General features: G+C 57.8%; 1 protein-coding gene across 1 annotated transcript in view; it reads left to right on the top strand.

The window, feature by feature from the left end:
* The first annotated feature begins 3,176 nt into the window (after window positions 1-3,176).
* LOC101937192 (uncharacterized) overlaps window positions 3,177-21,882 on the top strand; it is a 32,463-nt gene continuing 13,757 nt past the window's right edge. The window contains exons 1-11 of the mRNA XM_065590982.1: window positions 3,177-3,334; window positions 4,057-4,178; window positions 4,311-4,402; window positions 4,810-4,936; window positions 5,339-5,488; window positions 5,771-6,995; window positions 11,016-11,228; window positions 12,276-12,565; window positions 16,559-16,741; window positions 16,920-18,406; window positions 18,657-18,673. Of these exons, the coding sequence (XP_065447054.1) occupies window positions 4,088-4,178; window positions 4,311-4,402; window positions 4,810-4,936; window positions 5,339-5,488; window positions 5,771-6,995; window positions 11,016-11,228; window positions 12,276-12,565; window positions 16,559-16,741; window positions 16,920-18,406; window positions 18,657-18,673 (3,875 nt within the window). The 5' untranslated portion in view covers window positions 3,177-3,334; window positions 4,057-4,087. The remainder of the gene's footprint in view (window positions 3,335-4,056; window positions 4,179-4,310; window positions 4,403-4,809; window positions 4,937-5,338; window positions 5,489-5,770; window positions 6,996-11,015; window positions 11,229-12,275; window positions 12,566-16,558; window positions 16,742-16,919; window positions 18,407-18,656; window positions 18,674-21,882) is intronic.

The following is a 21,882-nucleotide window of genomic DNA, read 5'->3' as shown; positions in this document are numbered from 1 at the left end:
GGCGGGGCCTAAGCTGCCTTCCTCGTTTCCCCCTCCCCCCACTCGGGCTGGCTCGTGCGGGGGGGAGGGGCTGTCCCAGCCCCCCCTAAAAATGCAGAGCGGGGGAGGGGTGCAGCTCCTGGGAGGGGGGGCTGGGCCCCAAGGCTGCTGTTCTTCTCCTGCTTCGGCTGCTGCTGCCCCCTCCTGCAGCCTGGCTCATCCCCCTCCCCTCCCCCTCTCAACCCCGCAAACACACAAAACCCATCATGGCGGCCCGGAGCCAGCCCAGGCCCGCGCGCTGCCTCATGGGAGACGTAGTTCCCCCGCCACCAGGCCGCGTTCGTTCCGAATGGGAGAACTGGTGTGTTTGGACTACTGGGGTCATGGCGGCGCAGGGAAGCCGGGCCCGCGCAACGCCTCATGGGAGATGTAGTTCCTCACCCTCTCCTCTGAGGCGCGTTCATGTCTATGGGGAAGGGGGGAATGTTTGGACTACAAGTGTCATGGCGGCGCAGGGAGGCTGGGTTCTCGCGCTGCCTCATGGGAGATGTAGTTTATTTGACTACCTCCGCGCCCTGGTGTTTTCCCATGAGGGAAAAGAGTGTTTAGTCCAAAAGTGTCATGGCAGCGCAGGGGTGAGGTGGGCGGTGGGCCCTCGCGCTGCCTCATGGGAGATATAGTTCCCCACTCCTCTGAGCCCATTTATGTCCGGGGAGGAGGGCATGTTTGGACTACAAGTGTCATGGCGGCACAAAACAATGACTCATGGGAAATGTAGTTCCTCAGCCACCCAAGTCCCATTCATTTCTAAATGGATGGGGACATGTTTGGACTACAAGTGCCATGGAGGCGTGAGGGGGAGGATGCACAATGCCTCATGGGAAAGGTAGTTTTTGACACCCCTCCCCCCAAAAGGAGCCCTTTTGTTCTTTCAGGGAAGAGGGAGATGTTTAAATTACAATTGTCATTGCAGTGCAGCCAGGCTCATGCCTGGCAAGGCCTCATGGGACATGTGGTCCTCACACCCTCCTGGACTACAACTAACATGGCAGAGCTGTCCGCGCATGGCCTCGTGGGATTTGTAGTCTTTCCCCTTCCCCTATGATATCTGGAAAGCAAAGAAGAGAAAACTGGACTACAACCACCATGGAGGCTCAGGGGTGGGGAGGGGAAAATTCCACGCAAGACCTCATGGCAGTTGTAGTATTTGCCATTGAGTTAAAGCTGGGTTGTAGGAGGAAAGGGCCTTATGGGAATTGTAGTCCAGTTCCCCTGCCCCAGCCCCCATTCATCTCAAACAGCATTCACTCCCAGCCCCTGCCTCCCCCCTTGACCCTATTCCCCTCCCAGAGCTGAGAACAGAACCCAGGAATCCTGGATCTCAGCCCCTGCTCTAACCCACTACATTCCACCTCCACCTGGCGTTGGCAACAAGACAAAATTCTGCCACCCTCATTCACTACGGCAGGACTAGCCAGGGAGTAACATTACTCCACAATTTCTGTGGCGTTACCAGCCCCAAGCGCTCAGAAATCGCGACCGAAGCCACCACAAATCGCCAGCTCAGTGTGGCAAATCATGAGATTTCATAAATGAAATAATATCTCCCGTACTTGTTAGTTGCCTTCTTGGTTGAGCGCCGATAGGGGTGGTGTAGTCATGCTTTTCTCCAACAACACGGACTAAACAATAATTATTTGGCTCTTTTAAAGGCAAAAAGAATTTTTTCACGTGACTCCAGAAGCTCGAGGCATTTTGGGGGGGCGGGGACGGGAACAATGGAAGATTCCTGATTAAATGGTTGCATGCAGCTCAGGATCTGTTCCTGGATCAAAATCATGCGAAGATAGCTATAACCCTGACCTGAAGTGTCCCTCCCGAGCAGAGTGCTGATGTGACAAAAGTATTTCACCACTTTGCTATAGCCGCTGACTCTGTTAATTCTTCCCGGCAGCGTGTGGCTTTCAAAAGCAACAGAAAAACCTCATTCTGATCCAATGAGGAGTGACTCCATTTTCAGGGCCAGACTCTGAGCTCGGTGACCCTGGTGTAAACCCAGACAGAGCCGAATCTACCCCAAGATTAACTCCGGATCGGAAACTGGCCTTCCTGGTGCGCTGACCAAGAATAACAATTCAATCAACGCTGAAACTCAAGTCGACAAGAGTATTCCTGGAGTTAAAACTGAAGGCTGGGATAAGTGGTGATCAGATCTCGCAGCATGTGCTTCAAACAAGTCCTTCATTCGAGAAGTAAAAGTCTACTCATTTGCAGCACCGGGGTCAGCCTGCACTGGAAAGGGAGAGCGCCCCCGACTGAGCCCTACCCCACAGTGCCCCCTAGCGCTGCACTGGGGCCAGCCCTGACTGCCAGGGGAGAGCGCCCCCTGCTGACCCCTGCTCTCTGCAGCACAGCGCCCCCTAGCGCCGCACTGGGGCCAGCCCTGACTGCCAAGGGAGAGCGCCCCCTACTGATCCCCCGCTCCCTGCAGCACAGCGCCCCCTAGCGCCGCACTGGGGCCAGCCCTGACTGCCAGGGGAGAGCGCCCCCTACTGAGCCCTACCCCACAGCGCCCCCTAGCGCCGCACTGGGGCCAGCCCTGACTGCCAGGGGAGAGCGCCCCCTACTGAGCCCTACCCCACAGCGCCCCCTAGCGCCGCACTGGGGCCAGCCCTGACTGCCAGGGGAGAGCGCCCCCTACTGAGCCCTACCCCACAGCGCCCCCTAGCGCCGCACTGGGGCCAGCCCTGACTGCCAGGGGAGAGCGCCCCCTACTGAGCCCTACCCCACAGCGCCCCCTAGCGCTGCACTGGGGCCAGCCCTGACTGCCAGGGGAGAGCGTCCCCTACTGAGCCCTACCCCACAGCGCCCCCTAGCGCTGCACTGGGGCCAGCCCTGACTGCCAGGGGAGAGCGCCCCATACTGAGCCCTGCTCTCTGCAGCACAGCGCCCCCTAGCGCCGCACTGGGGCACTGGGGCCAGGCCTGACTGCCAAGGGAGAGCGCCCCCTGCTGATCCCCCGCTCCCTGCAGCACAGCGCCCCCTAGCGCCGCACTGGGGCCAGGCCTGACTGCCAGGGGAGAGCGCCCCCTGCTGATCCCCCGCTCCCTGCAGCACAGCGCCCCCTAGCGCCGCACTGGGGGCGGCCCTGGCTGCAGGGGGCAGCGCTCCTTCTCTCCACGGCTGAGTGAAGGGTTAATACGACCGATCAGTGGAAGCCTAGACAGGACCAGGCGGGTCTACCCTGGGGGGAATGAAATAAGAAAGGGACCTTCCGCTTCCTTCCCCTCCCCCCCAATCCAAGCAGCCGGGGGGAGGGGGCGATCCCCAGTCTCCCCTAGCCCCCGGCAAGCAGGTAGGTGTGTGGGTGCAGACAGGGTGTCTCTCCAGCCTGCAGAGCTGGGGGGTGCGTGCATTGATTGGCTCGCCAATTGCATGGTGCGGATGAAGCAGAGGGAGGTGGGATGGGGATGGGGAGCCCGCGTTCCCCAGTCCCCCCTGAGCTCTGCCCCCCTGGATCGGGGCCCCACCAGGGAGGAGCAAATCCCCCAATCCCTGGCGCTGCTGAGTCCAGGACATCTGGGGAGGAAGCTGAGCCCAGCAGGGTTGCCCCAATGCCTCTGGGGGTGCGTTGGGGTGAGGGATGAGTGTAGGGTCCCCTCAACCTAGCCAGTTCTGGGGGTGCATGAGAAAAGGGGGGTCTGTGCAGGTTCGCCCGAGTGCCACCAGCTCTGGGATGCATTGGGGTGAGGAGTGTGTGCAAGGTCCCCTCAACCTAGCCAGTTCTGGGGGTGCATGAGAAGAGGGGCTCTGTGCAGGGACCCCCCCAACCCAGATAGCCCTGTGGGATGCATGAGAAGAGGGGGTCTGTGCAGGGTTGCCCCAATGGCACCAGCTCTGAGGATGCATGAGAGGAGGGTGTCTATGCAGGGTCCCCCCAACCCAGCCAGTTCTGGGGGTGCATGGGGAAAGGGGAGTGTGCAGGGTTCCCCCAACCCAGCCAGCTCTGGGGATGCACAGTGAGAGGGGGCAGGGTTCCGCCCACCAACCCAGCCCCATATTTTGGGTGGTTTGCAGGTGACAGTTGGTGGGACGGAGAGCGGTGTAGATGGACTACCCCAGAGGACTGTGGGAGGCACGGAGGCGGCACCCCAATCCTGCAACCCAAGAGGAGGACCAGGAGCCCCACATGCTACAAGGTAGAGCTCAGAGTTTGGGGGGGGTGTCTCCCCAGCAGGGGGTGCTCTCCTTGAGGCGGAGGGGCTCTAGTGGGGAGCCCAGGGCTGAAAGGGAGGGTTGGTTCTCCTAAACAACTCGCTCTTCTCCCTCAGATCTCACACGTCCCCAGGGGTCTCTGCCTAGCTCGGAGAGACGTGAGCGGCAGCGGGGCAGGGCTGACCTGCCCTGGGAGCCTGGCGTCCAGGTGGGTCGTGGGGCTGGCCGGGTTCCTGGGAAGATGAGACTGGCCTAGGTTCTGGTCTCAGTGACCCCAGTGGATATCTGCTGTGGGTCTGATCTGGGGCAGGAGTGAGCAGATGGGATACCAGGCTAGATGGGCCCCTGCATCTGATCTGGGGCGGCAGGGATGGGCAAGATACTAGATGGATGTTGCTAGGAAGTGAGGCTTCTGGGATAGTCCCACAATGCACTGGGGCATGTGGGGGGGGGCCCTGCTGGGATATTCCCACAATGCACTGGTGCACACAACTCTGGGCCACATGAAGGTGTCTGCCCAGATAGTCCCAGAATGCACTTCCGCAGTAGCCAGCTCCACCCCTCAGAGAGCAGGGGTGTGGCCGCAGCGCCCAGTGGGGTCCCTTGCGGTTGCAGGCGCCAGTAACATTCGAAGAGGTGGCCGTGTATTTCACCGAGGAGGAGTGGCGTCTTCTGGATGAAGGGCAGAGGCGGCTCTACAGGGATGTCATGCTGGAGAACTACACCAACGTCAGCTTCCTGGGTGAGGGGCCGCTTCCCCTCGGGGACAGGAGCTGGGAAAGACAGTCCCCGACTCTAACCACTAGACCCCACTCCCCTCCCAAAGCTGGGGATAGACCCAGGAGTCCTGGATCCCAGCCCCCCACTGGTCTAACCACTAGACCCCACTTCCCTCCTAGAGCTGGGGATAGAACCCAGGAGTCCTGGCTTCCAGACAAGCCCTATCACTCTATTGTTTTACCCTGTAATAAGTATTTCACCAATGGAATGATCTATCTGTCTACACCCATTTCTATCTATCTATCTCCATACATCTCCCTCCCTCTCTCTAATACCCTTGGCCAATCTCTTTCTATTAACACGTCCCCCAGCAGAGGCAACTCAGGCCCCTCCGGGAGCTGAATTCCCATCTCTGTTTTCCTAGTCCCTCTGGTCTGGTCTGGAGTCTCACTTGACCTTATCCCCCCGCTGGCAGGGTTCCCGGTCCCCAAACCGGCCGTGATCGCCCGGATGGAGCGAGGGGAGGCGCCGTGCATCCCGGATCTCCAGGGCTCTGAGGGGAGGGAGATCCCAGGTGAGGAGCTCGGGGAGTGAAGGGGAAGGTTTGCCTCGTCTCGCTGAGTATCGCCCCCAGCAGGTGCCCTGGCCTCACGGCAGGAGCCCTTCCCTCCCACAGCCTTTGAGGGCTCAGCTGGGTCATTGAGGCAGAACCAGCCCCTCTGCTCCCCTCCGGGGGAGGTTCTGGAGCTTGGTTCCTGCCCATTGGGTTTTCTACTCCATCACCAACCCCTTTGCTGCCCCCTCTGTCCGCGGCACAGGGAACGAGCCCCGGCTTGAGGCTCTTTCTACCCCCTAGCAGATGCCAGGACGGCGAGTGAGAATCCTCGGCAGAGAGTGGATCTGCGCGGGACATTCCCCTGGACATCCCAAGAGGACATATCCCAGAATCCTTCGGGAACAGATCAGTGCAGGGTGTTCCCACAGAGATCCCAAGAGGACGTATCCCAAAATCCTTTAAGAGCGGATCTGCACGGGCCGTTTTCAGGGCGATCCAAAGAGGACATATCCCAGCATCCCTTGAGAGGGGATCCACACAAGCCGTCCTCCACCCTGCAGTCCAGAGGGGCCCGTCCAGGGGCAGGAGCGGGGGGCCGGCTGGGGCTGCCCGGGGCCCCCCGACGCGGGGAGCGGCCCACCATCTGCGGTGAGTGTGGGAAGGGCTTCCTGCAAAACTCAGACCTGGTGAAGCACCTTCGCACGCACACGGGCGAGCGGCCCTACAAGTGCGCCCAGTGCGGGAAAAGCTTCACCCAGAGCTCGGCCCTGACCCAGCATCACCGCACCCACACGGGCGAGCGCCCCTACCCCTGCCCCCAGTGCGGGAAGTGCTTCACCGAGAGCTCCACCCTGGCCCAGCACCGGCGCGTCCACACCGGCGAACGGCCCTACCGCTGCCACCAATGCGGCAAGGCCTTCAGCCTCAGCTCCACCCTGAAGAAGCACCAGCGCACCCACACCGGCGAGCGGCCCTACATGTGCGAGGCATGCGGGAAGAGCTTTGGGGAGAGCTCCCACCTGGCCAACCACCAGCGCGTCCACACCGGGGAGCGGCCCTACCGGTGCAAGGAGTGCGGCCGGGGCTTCAACCACACCTCCACCCTCTTCAAGCACCAGCGCACCCACACCGGCGAGCGGCCCTACCGCTGCGGGGACTGCGGCAAGGCCTTCAGCTGGACCACAGCCCTCAAGCAGCACCAGCGAATCCACACAGGCGCCAAGCCGTACCAGTGCGGGGAGTGCGGCAAGACCTTCAGCTGGAGCTCCACCCTCAACCAGCACCGGCAGGTGCACTCTGGGGAAAAGCCCCACGTCTGCCCCGAGTGCGGCCGCGCCTTCGCCCGCAGCTCCCACCTGGCGCAGCACCGGCTGGTGCACTCCGGGGAGAAGCCGTTCAAATGCGGGCAGTGCCAGCGGAGCTTCATCCAGAATGCCCACCTGGTGTCCCACCGCCGGCTGCACGCTGCCCCCGCCGGGCCGCCCCACGGCATGGAGGAGGGCCCTGGGGACCAGGGCCTGGTTCAGCTTCCCCCCTGAGCCCACTGCTCGCCAGCCCTGGCTTGGGGGCGCCTGTGTGCACACCCTGGGATAAATTAGAACAGCTTCAGAGCTGCTGCTGGCGCTCTGGCCATGCCCTCTTACCCAGGCCCGCCCCCTCAGATGTCCCTCCCTCTCAGGCCCCACTCGAGATGCCCTGCCCCCTGAGACGCCCTCACCAGGCTCCACCCTTGACATGCCACTCCTACCCAGGCCTCGCCCCCTAAAATACTCTGAAATGCACCCTCCTGCCTAAGCCCCACCCCCTGAATCCCCTACCCTCCCAAACACCACCTCCTTTGATGCCCCCTCCCTCCCAAGTCCCACACCTGACCTCCTCCTCCTAGGCCCTGGCTCCAACAGGCCCCCTGCTCTAGCCCTTCCCTCCCAGATCCTGCGCCGATAGCCCCCTCTTTACCAGTCCCCACCCACTGACACGCCCACTGTTCTGCCCCTCCCTCTTAATCCCCGCCTCCTGACAGGCCCCTCCTCCCAAACCCCCCTCACCATGCCCACTGCTCCACCCCATAGCTCCCAAGCCCCGCCCCTAAGCTGTCCCTTCCCACCCAGGCCCTGCTCCGGACACTGGAAAACATTACAGAGACCGTTTGATTCTGTTTTAAGGGTGGGATCTTAGGTCCCAGCATATTAGCACCTTCTCAAACGCTGAAGCACCGACATGGGGAACACAGATTTGATAACGGGCTCGTCTGGTAAAGATCTAACCGGATCTGACGGCTGGAAGTTGAAGCTTGACCCATTCAGACTGGAAATAAGGTGAGAGGAATTAACCATTGAAACGACTTCCCGAGGGTCATGGTGGATTCTCCATCACTGGCCATGTTTAAATCACGGTTGGGTATTTTTTTAAAAGGCTAAATGATCCCAGCGGTGCCTTCATGGCCTTCGTGAATTGATAGACCCCAGTCAAGATAAATCAATTGTATGTTAGCATGTATTAAACCGATCGCGTTAAAGTCTATGTTGTTTCTCAGCTTGTCTAAAATCAAGCAAAATGTGTTACTTGTCTACATTTGCGGGAAGAATGGACTTTTTTTTGTTACCATGCCAATTCAGAAAAAAATTTAAAAATCGTTTTGCAGTGACCAGAAAATTAATTTCCCCCCCCAACTTTTCAGTGAATCAAAACGCCAGAAAAGAAAATCATTTCGGGTCGAACAACATATTTTGTTTGACCCACAATGAAACATTTGGGGCATTATTTAAGATTTTTGTCCTTAAAAAAAAATAATAAAAGGACAGAAAATTTAGAATTGAAAAGTCATTTTGAATCAAAAAATCAAAACATTTGGGTTTTTTTGAATTTTTTGCGGGTTTTTTTTTCCCTTCCCAAAACAAGTTGGTGAAACTGATGCAAATCTTCAGTTTTCACACACAAAAAGTTTCAGTCAAAACTTTTCACAAAACTCTAGATACAGACTTAAATTCCAGTGTAGCATCTGAGATCAGTGGTTTTCAAACTGTGGGTCGTGACCCAGTACTGGGTCGCGAATGGAAGGCACTGGGTCGCAGCGGCTCTGGTCAGCACCAGATACAGACAGAGCACTACGTTTGGGGAAACTATAGACTGGCAGAATCAAAGAATTTCATTTTTCCTCTTTTGATGGTGCTGTCATTTTTCCAAAGTGAGAGGAAGTTTAGAAAAGTTAGAGTGGGGGAAAAGGAAATGAGAAGGGGAGGGAAAGAATTGAAGAAGTGCAAGGAAAGAATGCAGAAAAAGGTTTTGTAAAACAGTGACAAGAAAAAAAAGAAAAATTTGTTTGGGCTGAAAATGATTGAAATTTTTGAATGAAAAAGAGAGGAAAAATACAACCCCCCCCAACTTTTTTAAAAAAATTGCACATAAATAATCCAAAAAAATTTTGCTTTGGAAAGGAAAATGATGAAGTTTTAGAGGGTTTTTTGTTGTTTTTTTTTTTAAAGGAAAATTCCCCCCAAATCAAATTTTTTTCCTGCCAAAAGTTTTGTAAAAGATTTTAAAGACAAACATGATGCCGTGTTGGAATTAGAAGAACTTTGAAATTCTGGAATGAGACAATGAGGAAAACCCCAAAATATTAAAAACAAACAAAGTAAAAAGGTTTGGGAAAATTTTTAAAGAAAATGAAATGGTTTTGGAAGGAGAACAATGTTCAATTTTCAAATGAAATGAAAAACTGGGGAGGGGGAAAGATACCTGGACATCATTCATTTGTTGCAATCAGTGGCAAAAAATAACAGAAATAGAAAAACACTCAAATTGCATTTTTTCTAACAACAAAAACAGTTTTGCAATACCTTTAAAAAAGAGAGAGAAATTGTTGGTTGGAGAATGAAAATAGTGTTGACATTTTGGGGGGGGGAACTGAGGAAAAACTCCCCCAAATCAGAACTTCCCACCCCCCAAAAATATTTCACAAAACATTATTTTAAAAAATGAAAAATGACTGGTTTGGGAAAGAAACTGCTGGTGACGTTTTTCAATAAAAAAGCGAGGAAAAACTCCCCAAATCAGAATTTCCCTCAAAAAATATTTCGCTAAACACTTTTGAAAAATAATTGCTTTTCAAATGAAAATGATGTTGACATAGTGCAATAAAAGACGAGGACAAACGCCCCAAATCGGAGGTGCTCCAATATTTTGCCAAACATTTTTTACAAAACGGTCGGTTTGGGATTGAAAGCAACATCGTTTTCAAGCCAAAATGTCAACGTTCCTCAACTTGCGACAGCAGCGTCGTTTCAGAGCAGAACAAAGTTGTCCGCCATCTCGGGCAGTCCCTTGGACTCGGAGAATGAACTTTTCCAGCCTAAACTGAAGACCTGGCATCTGTAAGAGGCGTTGTAACAGCCTCATACGTGGCGTGAGAATGGGACACACATGGACCTGTGGGTTACAGCTGAACCAGAGACAAATGGCTACCTTTGATACCCACAACACCTGGTGGAAATACCCCCAGGAGATGGACAGTGGACATCTGATAATTGGCTCAGATCCTTTTGGGGAAGAGACTTTTTTGGTTCTGTGTTTGTACAGCACCTTGCACAGTGGGGTCCTGAGCCATACCTGGGGCAGCAGGACACACATAATCAATTACACTAATTCCACCAAGGATTGGGATGGGGAAATCCCCAATCAGAAACAAACCTAGTTCATCAAAACCTCCTTTCGGGATCTGAGGGAATTTCTTGGGGTTTTTGATTGTTGATGGGGACGGCGGAGATGGATAATCCAGATTCCCTTCGGGTGGGGCTGGGCCTGGCTCCGTCGCCACCAGCGGCTCTGTGGCCCATACACACCAGCCAAGAGGCAGGGTGGCCAAGTGGATAGAGCACTGGGCCTCGGGATGCCTCGGTTCTGTTCCTGGCTCTGCCCCTCTCTGGGCCTCAGTGTCTCTCTCTGTAAAAATTGGGCTAATCACCCTGAGCTACTGTTGTAGACTGCTTCACGCTCTACAGATGGAAAGTGCTAGTGAAAGGCAAAGTATCATTCTAATGCGGCATGGGAGCTGGAGGAGAAGGGGAAAGGTTCTGAGGGGTGTCAAGGCATTGGAGGGAGGGTTTTTCCTCTCTGTGTGAGAGAGACACAAATGGGTGATGTCCCCAGCAGGTGTCAATTGGACGTAGCTCCATTGGAGTCAATGGGGCCAGATCCCCAGCTGGTGGGAATGAAGTAAACAGATCTATGCTGATTGACACCAGCTGGGGATCTAGATCACTGGAGTCAGATTCTGCGGAGATGGGACCAAAGGGAGAGCAATTTACTGTAGAGCTATGAATTATCCTGACCAAGGAACTTCTGGAGTCCCACTAGGCCAGATTCTATGTTTCTCCACCCCCTTGCCGCCACTTCAGGGGGCTCCCTACACTGGTCTCTGGTTACCCTTTCCAGTTCCCACTGAGAAGCAACACAGCACTGAAAATCTTTGAGCTTCCAGGTACATCTGTTGGCGTCTGTCTACACAATAAATCTCTTTCCCTAGTCACCTGTTGTCTGTCTTGTTCAGTCTCTGGTCCACACTGAACTTGGCCGGATCCGAAAGGAAATGCCTTGGGACCATCAAAAGGCACCTCTTTGACTCCAGGGCTCTTCCCCCACCCAAGATCCTGATGGGAAAAATGGAAGTGTGGGAGCTTTACAAATACAGGCCGCCAGACTCTTTCATCCTGGAAAGGGTGCAGCCAGTTCAAGAGCGGGGTGGCTACCAGCCTCCTCTCTGGTAACAGCCTCAGAGGCGTTGTCTACAGAGGCACAGTCCAGCTTCAGTGGGGAATGTGGAACTTCTTAGAAAGACAATTGGGCCATGGCTACGCTACCACTTACGTCAGCAAAACGTATGCCGCTCAGGAGTGTGCAAAAACCATCCCCCAAGAGACATAAGTTTCGCTAGCATCTGTTGGCAGGAGAGCTTGCTCCTGTCGGCATAGAGCGGCTACACGAGCGATCTCGCACCGATGCAGCTGCGTTGGTACAGCTGTGCTACTGTAAGGTCTTTAGTGTAGACATAGCCTTAGTAATTCCAGGATTGGGGATGTCTCGGACCCAAGGGGGGACATGGAAGCATGGAGCCAGGACTCATGGGTTCTCTCCCCAGCTCTGGGAGGGGAGTGGGTTAGAGAAGTGGGGGCTGGGAGCCAGGACTCCTGGGTTCTCTCCCCAGCTCTGGGAGGGGAGTGGGTTAGAGCAAGGGGGGCTGGGAGCCAGGACTCCTGGGTTCTCTCCCCAGCTCTGGGAGGGGAGTGGGGTCTAGTGGGTTAGAGGAGTTGGGGCTGGGAGCCAGGACTTGTGGGTTCTAGCCCCCGCTCTTCCAGAGACGCCCTGTGTGACTTTGGGTAAGTCATTACTTTCCTTTGTGCCTTAGTTTCCCCATCTGAAAAACGGGGCCTGTCTCTCCCTGTGTGTCTGTGCAGCATCTGGCACAAGGGGGGCCCTGCTATCAGTCGGCACCCAGCATGACCAGGAGGACCCTGCTCTCAACTGCGTTCTGGGCAGCACCTGGCACACCGGGGGGCCCAATCTCAGCTGGGGGCTCTAGATACTACCGTAATACACGTAATACAAAAACTAAATTCCGTCTCCACTGCCCCGAGACCTCTGGGACTATTTCCTGGCCACACATCACTTTGCTTCTGACCCTGCTCGAAGGCATCTCTCTGGGCAGGGGACTGGCCGGCCTGCTCAGAGGGTTGGGGAATGGGACAAGGGGTCTTTCCCCGCTAGGGGGCGCTGGGTCCAATCCTGCCCCAGGGCTGGGGACTGGCTGACTCAGGGGAATGGGACCCAGGGCCTCTCAGGGCCCGACATATCCCACTGCTGCCACCACGTGGTGGGCCGCAGCTCACAGCTGCTGCAGCGAATGCGTTCAAAGGAGACGGCTCCACCTCTTGGGCTTCTCGGCCAGGAAGGACGAGGGGACAGGAGAGCAAAGGGACCTTCCTGTTCCCAGCTCCTCGAGCCCGCCCCTTCGCCCCAGCCTCTGGGCTCGGCGGCGGGGTCCCTGGCCCCCCGGGGCCGGATCGGGCTCCCCTGGGGTGGGAAAAATCGCCCCCCGCGCTGGTGAGTCGGGCCTCCTGGGATCCAGGGAGGGAATCGCCGCCCAGCCCGCTCCGGGGGCGCACAGGGAAGGGGGTGGTGCAGGGTCCCCCCCCCGGCCCAGCCAGCTCTGGGGGTGCACGGGGAGGTGTGTGTGTGGGGGGGTGCATCTGAGCCCATTGGCTGCAATGGGGGATTTTCCTGGGCGTGAACTGGTGGGAATGCACTAGGATCGGGGTTCCCACCAGGCAGGTTTTTGGTGGCCAGCTCTGACCATTTGTCCTAAAAGACTTATTAACTTGAGGAGAAACAAATACGGCTGCACCTAGGCATGTCCACATCGTTGTCATTTATTTATGTAGGGTTTGGTTTTGGTTGGTTGGTTTTTGCAGACTCAATAATCAAAACAACGCAGAGTTGTCTCTGTTCTTTACTGGACCTTACCCGAATAACATGCAAAGCGCCGGATTTGCGTTTCTGTCTTTTGGTGGTGGTTCCTTTTGCTTTTGGGTTGTCCGTTGTGGGTTGTTCCCCCCCAGAGCTGCTAGCGAGTAAGTCTGCGGCTGTGAAAAGGGATAGTTTGTGTGTTTGTTAATACCCCTTGGCACAGCAGAAGACTTGCTGGCTAGCTGGGAGGCTGTGAAAAGTGCGATTAACAAAACCTACAAATATCCCCGAACCCAAATATCACCTTTCACAGCGGATTTACTCAGCCCCGGCAAGCCGGGGACCAATTAAGCCTTGGAAGGGAGGCAGCGGGGGCCAGGGGTGATGGGGTGGATGGGTGAGGGGGCCGGGGGAGGCAGCGGGGGCCAGGTGATGGGGTGGATGGGTGAGGGGCCGGGGGAGGCAGCGGGGGCCAGGGGTGATGAGGTGGATGGGTGAGGGGCCGGGGAGGCAGGGGGTACCAGGGGTGATGGGGTGGATGGGGGAGGAGCCGGGGGAGGCAGGGGGCACCAGGGGCGATGGGGTGGATGGGTGAGGGGCTGGGGGAGGCAGCGGGGGCCAGGGTGATGGGGTGGATGGGTGAGGGGCCGGGGAGGCAGCGGGGGCCAGGGGTGATGGGGTGGATGGGTGAGGGGCCGGGGGAGGCAGCGGGGGCCAGGGGTGATGGGGTGGATGGGTGAGGGGCCGGGGGAGGCAGGGGGTACCAGGGGTGATGGGGTGGATGGGGGAGGAGCCGGGGGAGGCAGGGGGCACCAGGGGCGATGGGGTGGATGGGTGAGGGGCTGGGGGAGGCAGCGGGGGCCAGGGGTGATGGGGTGGATGGGTGAGGGGCCAGGGGAGGCAGCAGGGGCCAGGTGATGGGGTGGATGGGTGAGGGGCCGGGGAGGCAGCGGGGGCCAGGGGTGATGGGGTGGATGGGTGGTGAGGGGCCGGGGGAGGCAGCGGGGGCCAGGGGTGATGGGGTGGATGGGTGAGGGGCCGGGGGAGGCAGCGGGGGGCCAGGGGTGATGGGGTGGATGGGTGAGGGGCCGGGGGAGGCAGCGGGGGGCTAGGTGATGGGGTGGATGGGTGAGGGGCCGGGGGAGGCAGCGGGGGCCAGGGGTGATGGGGTGGATGGGTGAGGGGCCGGGGGAGGCAGCGGGGGCCAGGGGTGATGGGGTGGATGGGGGAGGAGCCGGGGGAGGCAGGGGGCACCAGGGGCGATGGGGTGGATGGGTGAGGGGCCGGGGGAGGCAGTGGGGGCCAGGTGATGGGGTGGATGGGTGAGGGGCCGGGGGAGGCAGCGGGGGCCAGGGGTGATGGGGTGGATGGGGGAGGGGCCGGGGGAGGCAGCGGGGGCCAGGCGATGGGGTGGATGGGTGAGGGGCCGGGGGAGGCAGCGGGGGCCAGGCGTGATGGGGTGGATGGCTGAGGGGCCGGGGGAGGCAGTGGGGGCCAGGGGTGATGGGGTGGATGGGGGAGGAGCCGGGGGAGGCAGGGGGGTACCAGGGGTGATGGGGTGGATGGGGGAGGAGCCGGGGGAGGCAGGGGGCACCAGGGGCGATGGGGTGGATGGGTGAGGGGCTGGGGGAGGCAGCGGGGGCCAGGGGTGATGGGGTGGATGGGTGAGGGGCCGGGGGAGGCAGCAGGGGCCAGGTGATGGGGTGGATGGGTGAGGGGCCGGGGGAGGCAGCGGGGGCCAGGGGTGATGGGGTGGATGGGTGAGGGGCCGGGGGAGGCAGCGGGGGCCAGGGGTGATGGGGTGGATGGGTGAGGGGCCGGGGGAGGCAGCGGGGGCTAGGTGATGGGGTGGATGGGTGAGGGGCCGGGGGAGGCAGTGGGGGCCAGGTGATGGGGTGGATGGGTGAGGGGCCGGGGGAGGCAGCGGGGGCCAGGGGTGATGGGGTGGATGGGGGAGGAGCCGGGGGAGGCAGGGGGTACCAGGGGTGATAGGGTGGATGGGGGAGGAGCCGGGGGAGGCAGGGGGCACCAGGGGCGATGGGGTGGATGGGTGAGGGGCTGGGGGAGGCAGCGGGGGCCAGGGGTGATGGGGTGGATGGGTGAGGGGCCGGGGGAGGCAGCGGGGGCCAGGTGATGGGGTGGATGGGTGAGGGGCCGGGGAGGCAGCGGGGGCCAGGGGTGATGGGGTGGATGGGTGAGGGGCCGGGGGAGGCAGCGGGGGCCAGGGGTGATGGGGTGGATGGGTGAGGGGCCGGGGGAGGCAGCGGGGGCCAGGGGTGATGGGGTGGATGGGTGAGGGGCCGGGGGAGGCAGCGGGGGCTAGGTGATGGGGTGGATGGGTGAGGGGCCGGGGGAGGCAGTGGGGGCCAGGTGATGGGGTGGATGGGTGAGGGGCCGGGGGAGGCAGCGGGGGCCAGGGGTGATGGGGTGGATGGGTGAGGGGCCGGGGGAGGCAGCAGGGGCCAGGGGTGATGGGGTGGATGGGTGAGGGGCCGGGGGAGGCAGCGGGGGCCAGGGGTGATGGGGTGGATGGGTGAGGGGCCGGGGGAGGCAGCGGGGGCCAGGGGTGATGGGGTGGATGGGTGAGGGGCCGGGGGAGGCAGCGGGGGCTAGGTGATGGGGTGGATGGGTGAGGGGCCGGGGGAGGCAGTGGGGGCCAGGTGATGGGGTGGATGGGTGAGGGGCCGGGGGAGGCAGCGGGGGCCAGGGGTGATGGGGTGGATGGGTGAGGGGCCGGGGAAGGCAGCGGGGGCCAGGTGATGGGGTGGATGGGTGAGGGGCCGGGGGAGGCAGCGGTGGCGAGGGGTGATGGGGTGGATGGGTGAGGGGCCGGGGGAGGCAGGGGGTACCAGGGGTGATGGGGTGGATGGGTGAGGGGCCGGGGGAGGCAGGGGGCACCAGGGGCGATGGGGTGGATGGGTGAGGGGCCGGGGGAGGCAGCGGGGGCCAGGGGTGATGGGGTGGATGGGTGAGGGGCCGGGGAAGGCAGCGGGGGCCAGGTGATGGGGTGGATGGGTGAGGGGCCGGGGGAGGCAGCGGTGGCGAGGGGTGATGGGGTGGATGGGTGAGGGGCCGGGGGAGGCAGGGGGTACCAGGGGTGATGGGGTGGATGGGTGAGGGGCCGGGGGAGGCAGGGGGCACCAGGGGCGATGGGGTGGATGGGTGAAGGGCCGGGGGGAGGCAGTGGGGGCCGGGGTGGAGAGCCAGAAGCCCCAGGCTGAAGCTGGAAGCCTGGGCCCCACTGTCCTAGGAAGGCGGGGAACTCACACCAGCTGTCTGCTCCTCTGGTGTTTGTGGCTCCAGAAGAGGGCAGGGCCCAATCCCTCCTGGAGGGGTGCTGCTTTGCCCCCCTCCCTCCCCGTCACCGCCCAGGGGGCTATGCCTGGAAGAACAGCCCCTGATGGCCGCTGAGAAACGCTGTGCTAAGATGCCCTTCAGCGTAAATTACTATAGCGGAGATTGCACTGTAGGGCGGAGCTAGGGTGGAGGTGGAGCCCACGGTTGGGGTAGCAGGGGGCTTGCCCCAGGCTCTGCCTCCCGCCCCAGAGACACTCAGCCCCGCAGCGCCTGTTAGATTGAGCCCTCTTTGCTCTGGTTCGGTGTTGACAGGTTCTTTTGGGTTGTCCTCAGGTTGGCGTTGCCCTATGGATGACCCCCGGAGCTGGGAGGCGGTGAGCGTCAAGATGGAGGGAGAACAGCCGAGTGTCACTGGGGAAGCACAGCAGGGGGTACTGGCTCTGAGCCCCTACCCCGGGGCTGCACGCCCAGTGGGCGGGGCTCTGAAAGAGGAGCCGCAGTTCCAGCAGGGAATGGGTAAGAAACTGGGGATGTGCGGGGCGGTCTTCTATAGAGCAGACCCCTGTGCTCAGATTGGATTTTGGGGCAGGACTGGTCAGGGACAGGGATTTTGGGTACACCCTTTGCTGCATCCCCAACCTTCTCTGCCCCAGTTCAGAAAGCCCGTCCGGGTTCTCTCTCTCTGTCCCGGCAGGTGATGGTGAAAGCCTGGGATGGGATCCGGCGCAGAAAGATCTGGAGAAGGCTGAACTGCACCACCTCTTATCGATGGCAAACGTCCCCCAAGTAGAGCTGGGTGGGGCGCTGTCTGGAAGACCTGAAGGAATCCTTCCCCAAGCGGATCTGCTTAGGACGGTTTCTGGAGGCTCTGAAAGAGACGTTCCCCAACTGGATCTGTGTGAGATGTTCTCTGGAGAATCCGATGGGGATGTTCCCCATATCGATCTGTGTGGGGTAACGTCAGCAGGCTCTGCAGGGGATGTTCCCCAGGTGGATCTGCATGGGATGCCCTCAGGAGGATCTGAAGAGGATGTTCCCCAAGCGGATCTGCAGGGGACGTTCTCTGGAGGGTGGGAAGGGGTGGACATGCAGCAGCAGGGGGACCCTCCAGTGAGGAGCCAGGGGAAGCCAGCCCAGCATGGCAGCCTCCCTGCACTGGCCCCAGAGAAACCTTACAAGTGCTCGGTGTGCGATAAAAGCTTTGGGCAGAGCTCCCACCTCATCCAACACCAAGTGTCGCATACGGGCGAAAAGCCTTATAAATGTCCCGAGTGTGGCAAAGGCTTCACCTGGAGCTCAGCGCTGGCCCAGCACCGGCGCATCCACCGCGGCGAGAGACCTTTCGTCTGCCCGGACTGCGGCAAAAGCTTCAGCCAGAGCTCCAACCTGAGCACCCACCGGCGCACCCACACGGGCGAGAAGCCGTTCGTCTGCCCGGACTGCGGGCGCGGCTTCAGCCAGAACTCCAACCTGGCAGCCCACCGGCGCACCCACACCGGCGAGCGCCACTACCGCTGCTACGACTGCGGGCGGGGCTTCCTGGAGCGGGCGGCGCTGGCCGAGCATCAGCAGGGCCATGCCGGGCATCGGCCCTACACCTGCGGGCAGTGCGGCAAAGCCTTCGGGCAGAGCGCCAAGCTGGCCCAGCACCAGCGCATCCACACCGGCGAGCGTCCCTTCCGGTGCGAGGAGTGCGGCAAAGGCTTCAATGACGGCTCCTACCTGGTCAAGCACCGGCGAGTCCACACCGGCGAAAAGCGCTACCGCTGCCCAGTGTGCGGCAAAACCTTCAGCCAGACCTCTAACCTCATCACCCACCAGACCACCCATACCGGAGAAAAGCCTTTCCGGTGTGGGGACTGCGGGCGTAGCTTCATCCGCCGGGCTCACCTGGCTGCCCACCGGCGCACTCACACCGGCGAGCGGCCGTACCAGTGCGCCCAGTGCGGGAGGTGCTTCTCCCAGCGCTCCACCTATGCCCAGCACCGCCGCACCCACACCGGCGAGCGGCCTTACCGCTGCCCCGACTGCGGCCGGGGATTCAGCCAGAACTCCAACCTGGCGGCTCACCGGCGCATCCACACCGGCGAACGGCCCTACCAGTGTGGCCAGTGTGGCCGGCGCTTTGTCCAGAGCTCTGCCTTTACCCAGCACCAGAAGACCCACAAGAAGGGGCAGGACTAGGGAGGGATGCGGGGGGCCGGCCTGGGAACAGCTGTGGCTCACAGGAAGCTGTGCCACTAGGCAGGTCTTGCTCACAGGAAGTCGCCCCACTAGGACACGGTCTGGCTTATAGAAAGTCGATCCATCTAGTGAGCCTCACTCACAGGAAGTTGTGTCACGAGGCAGGTCTCACTCACAGGAAGTTGTCCCACTGGGTAGGACATCTCTGACAGGAAGTCACCCCCTCTAGCATGGGTCTTGCCCACAGGAATTTGCACCCCTGAGGTGGGCTCACTTTCAGGAAGTCACGCCCCCATGCATGTCTCTCTGACAGGAAGTTGCCGCCCTGTAGGGTGGGTCTTGCTCACAGGAAATCACCCCCCCTTTGTATCATGCTCAAAGGAAGTCGCCCCCTGTAGGGTGGGTCTTGTCCACAGGAAGTTGCATCCCCAGGTAGGTCTTGCTCACAGGAAGTCGCCCCCTGTAGGGCAAGTCTCTCTGACAGGGAGTTGTCCGGCTATATGAGTCTTATATATAAGGGTGAGTCCTGCTCACAGGAAGTTGCTCCTGGAGGACAAGGTCTTTCCACAGGAAGTTGCCCCTCAAAGTGGGTCTCACAGGAAGTTGCCCGCTTTGGGCAAGGTCTGGGCCATGGAAAGCCACGCCCTCCTGTAGGCCCTTGTGCTCCGTTTGATGTGTGTTGGGGCACTGCCGAGGCCTAATGGGAACCATCTCACCTTGCCACCATCACCCCATCCTTAGCTACGTCACTAACCTGTGGCTAACTTGCCACGTGGTCGGATGAGAATTTTAGGGTGACCAGATGTTCCGATTTTATAGGGACAGTCCCGATTTTTGGGTCTTTTTCTTATATAGGCTCCTATTACCCCCCACCCCCGTCCCGATTTTTCACACTTGTCTGGTCATCCTAGATGAGATCCACGAAGATGCCTCATTATGTTAATGAGGTCGCGGGTCTAACGAACCTCGTTAATGGGGAATGTGGACTTTCTTCTAGAGAATCTCTTCTTGAACAGTATAGATGGAGATTGTGTGTGTGGCTGGTCCACAAAATAGGATACAAGCCTATTACAGCTGCTGGTGGATGGAGTTAACGTGTTTAGTTCGTGAAGTAAAGGATCGTGCTTTTATCACTGGAAGACCCAATGTTTGAACCCCGCTGATGACCCAAAACAGGGTCATTCTACAATTGTGCCATATTAATGTGCTTATTGACTGTGAGAGCTTCCTTCATCGGCTTCAGAGGAAAGAAATCCCTTTGAACAGACCAAGATGCCATTGGTGGGTTCTTCCATAGGTCATACCACAACTCCATGGTGATCCGTCTTCAGGTCTTGTCTAGCCACTCTTCTCCTCTTTGACTCTATGGTTGGCTGGAGGACTGGATCTTATAGCCTCACCAATACTATAAGAAATAGTTGGTTTCTAGATACTGTAAAGAGAAACTTAACTAAGAGGAGAAATTAAGGTCATGGTTGATATTACAAAAGGCTAATGAATGATCTGTGCATGTTATACGGATGTTACTGACATGAGCAGCACATGCTATAGATGGTTATAAGCCACAGTTATTGGCCTATCAGGACGGTATAACAATCAATGAGCCATTGAGCTAAACAGAGACCTGATTGTTTATTAATAAATGGAACCTTTAATATAAAGGAAGAACCGAGTGGTTTTTAATTAGACTCCTTAAAACTGGTGAATTTTGAAGTATAAAGCCCTATATGAGTCAAAGGCCTAACACACCAATGGGAGAAAAGCTTTTGTTGAAAATGTAACAATTGGAGCTAGTTGAAATATGGGCTTTTAGGGAGAGGACAATGTTTGATTTTTCCAGTGGAATTTGAATACTGAATAACTCCAGATGAAAACGGAAATATTTCAGTTGAAAATGGAAATATTTCAATTTGGAAATGCTACTGCAGTGTCTCGTGGGAGATCTCACGATGCTTTCCATAAGGGGTGGAGTCCTATACCCCACCCCTTGCTCCAGGGCAACCAAGTAGTGTTTGGTATTGGGTGGGGCCTCTGCTATGGGCCAATTGCCCCATAACTGGCCCCTATGGCCTTGTCTAAATTGAGGTGTGTAGAGGTTTTCCATCATGTTTTATAAACCCCACTTAGCCGAGTATGGATGGAGTCCGATCCCTTCAAACACATGTCAGGGGCGTGGCCTAAACCTAGGAGGAGGGGCCTGCCCAACTGCCATGACAGACACTTTGGAAGGTTCCATTCTCACTGAGAAGGGTATCTGGCCAGCTGCCACTTTGGAAGGTTCCATTGTCAGTGGGAAGGGGAACTGGCCAACTGCCCTAACTGACACTTTGGAATGTTCCATTTTCACAGGGGTGGGGGAGATAGTGGTGTCCTGATGCAAATCCCCAGTACTGGAACTTTGATTTTAAAAATCCCCCTTTTACTAAAAAGAACAGAAATGTTAAAAGGCTCTAATTTTTTAATAATGGAGAAATGAAAATTAAACGGGGCAAATTTGAACCTTTGGCATTTTACCCCTGCTCCCCCTCATCAGTGAAATGGTTCATCCCATCAGCTGGGAGCCTCTCTGCCCCTTGGAAGGAACCATTGCACTCTTGGGAGGGGGGAGGTTAAAATTTCTGGGGAAGCCAGATTTGATATATATTTTTTTTCTGTCAGGAAATTAAAAATAAAAATTCCTCCCATTACAGCCCCCTTTTTAATCTGGGAAGGGAGTTAAATCCGTTTAGACTGGGGATAATTTCCCATCCCCCCCACCATGAGAATGGTACCTCCCAAGCCCAGAGTGGAGGAAGGGGGCCAACACAGTTCTAAGAGGGGTGGAGTGTGATTCTGGATTCACTCCAGGGTCACTGAGATCAGAATCCAGCCCTTATTCTCTTGCACCAGCGGAGTCACTCTGGATTCACACCAAGGTCACTGAGATCAGAATCCAGCCCTGACTCCAGTGGCGTCCGTGGGATCACTTCGGATTCAGGCCGGGGTCACCGAGATCAGCATCCAATCCTCACTCCACTGATGTATATTTTCCTTAAAGCCCACAGCTCCTGGAGTCACGTGAAATCGGCTTCCATTTGGAAAATAAATGTTTAATTCTCATGGATGTGGGGAAACGGTTCAAAACATGACCCAAGTATGACCCTAAATGTAGCCAAATGAAAAGCACCCACAATTTATAATTTAAAAAAAATCTCATGATTTTTAGCCAATCTTGTGTTTTTGTGGGGCCCCACTTCTGAGTTTTGAATCTTTAGCACCACCATTGCCTGTTGCGATTAAATGTCTTTTTTTTTTCGGGGTGGGAGGGAATAGCATTTCAATACGAAACATCTTGATTTTCCCCTTTCCAAAGGATGTTTTCTGTTTATGACATTTACAAATTATAACGCAATCTAATAAAAATGTCAAAATTGGAATGCAAAATTTAGATTGCAGAGCAAGGATGGGTGACCAGATGTTCCGATTTTATGGGG

This window comes from Chrysemys picta, chromosome 4 (genome assembly GCF_011386835.1).
Source record: "Chrysemys picta bellii isolate R12L10 chromosome 4, ASM1138683v2, whole genome shotgun sequence".
NCBI lineage: Eukaryota > Metazoa > Chordata > Testudines > Emydidae > Chrysemys > Chrysemys picta.
Note: the sequence above shows the minus strand (reverse complement) of the source record. Positions and strands in the feature narration are given on the sequence as shown.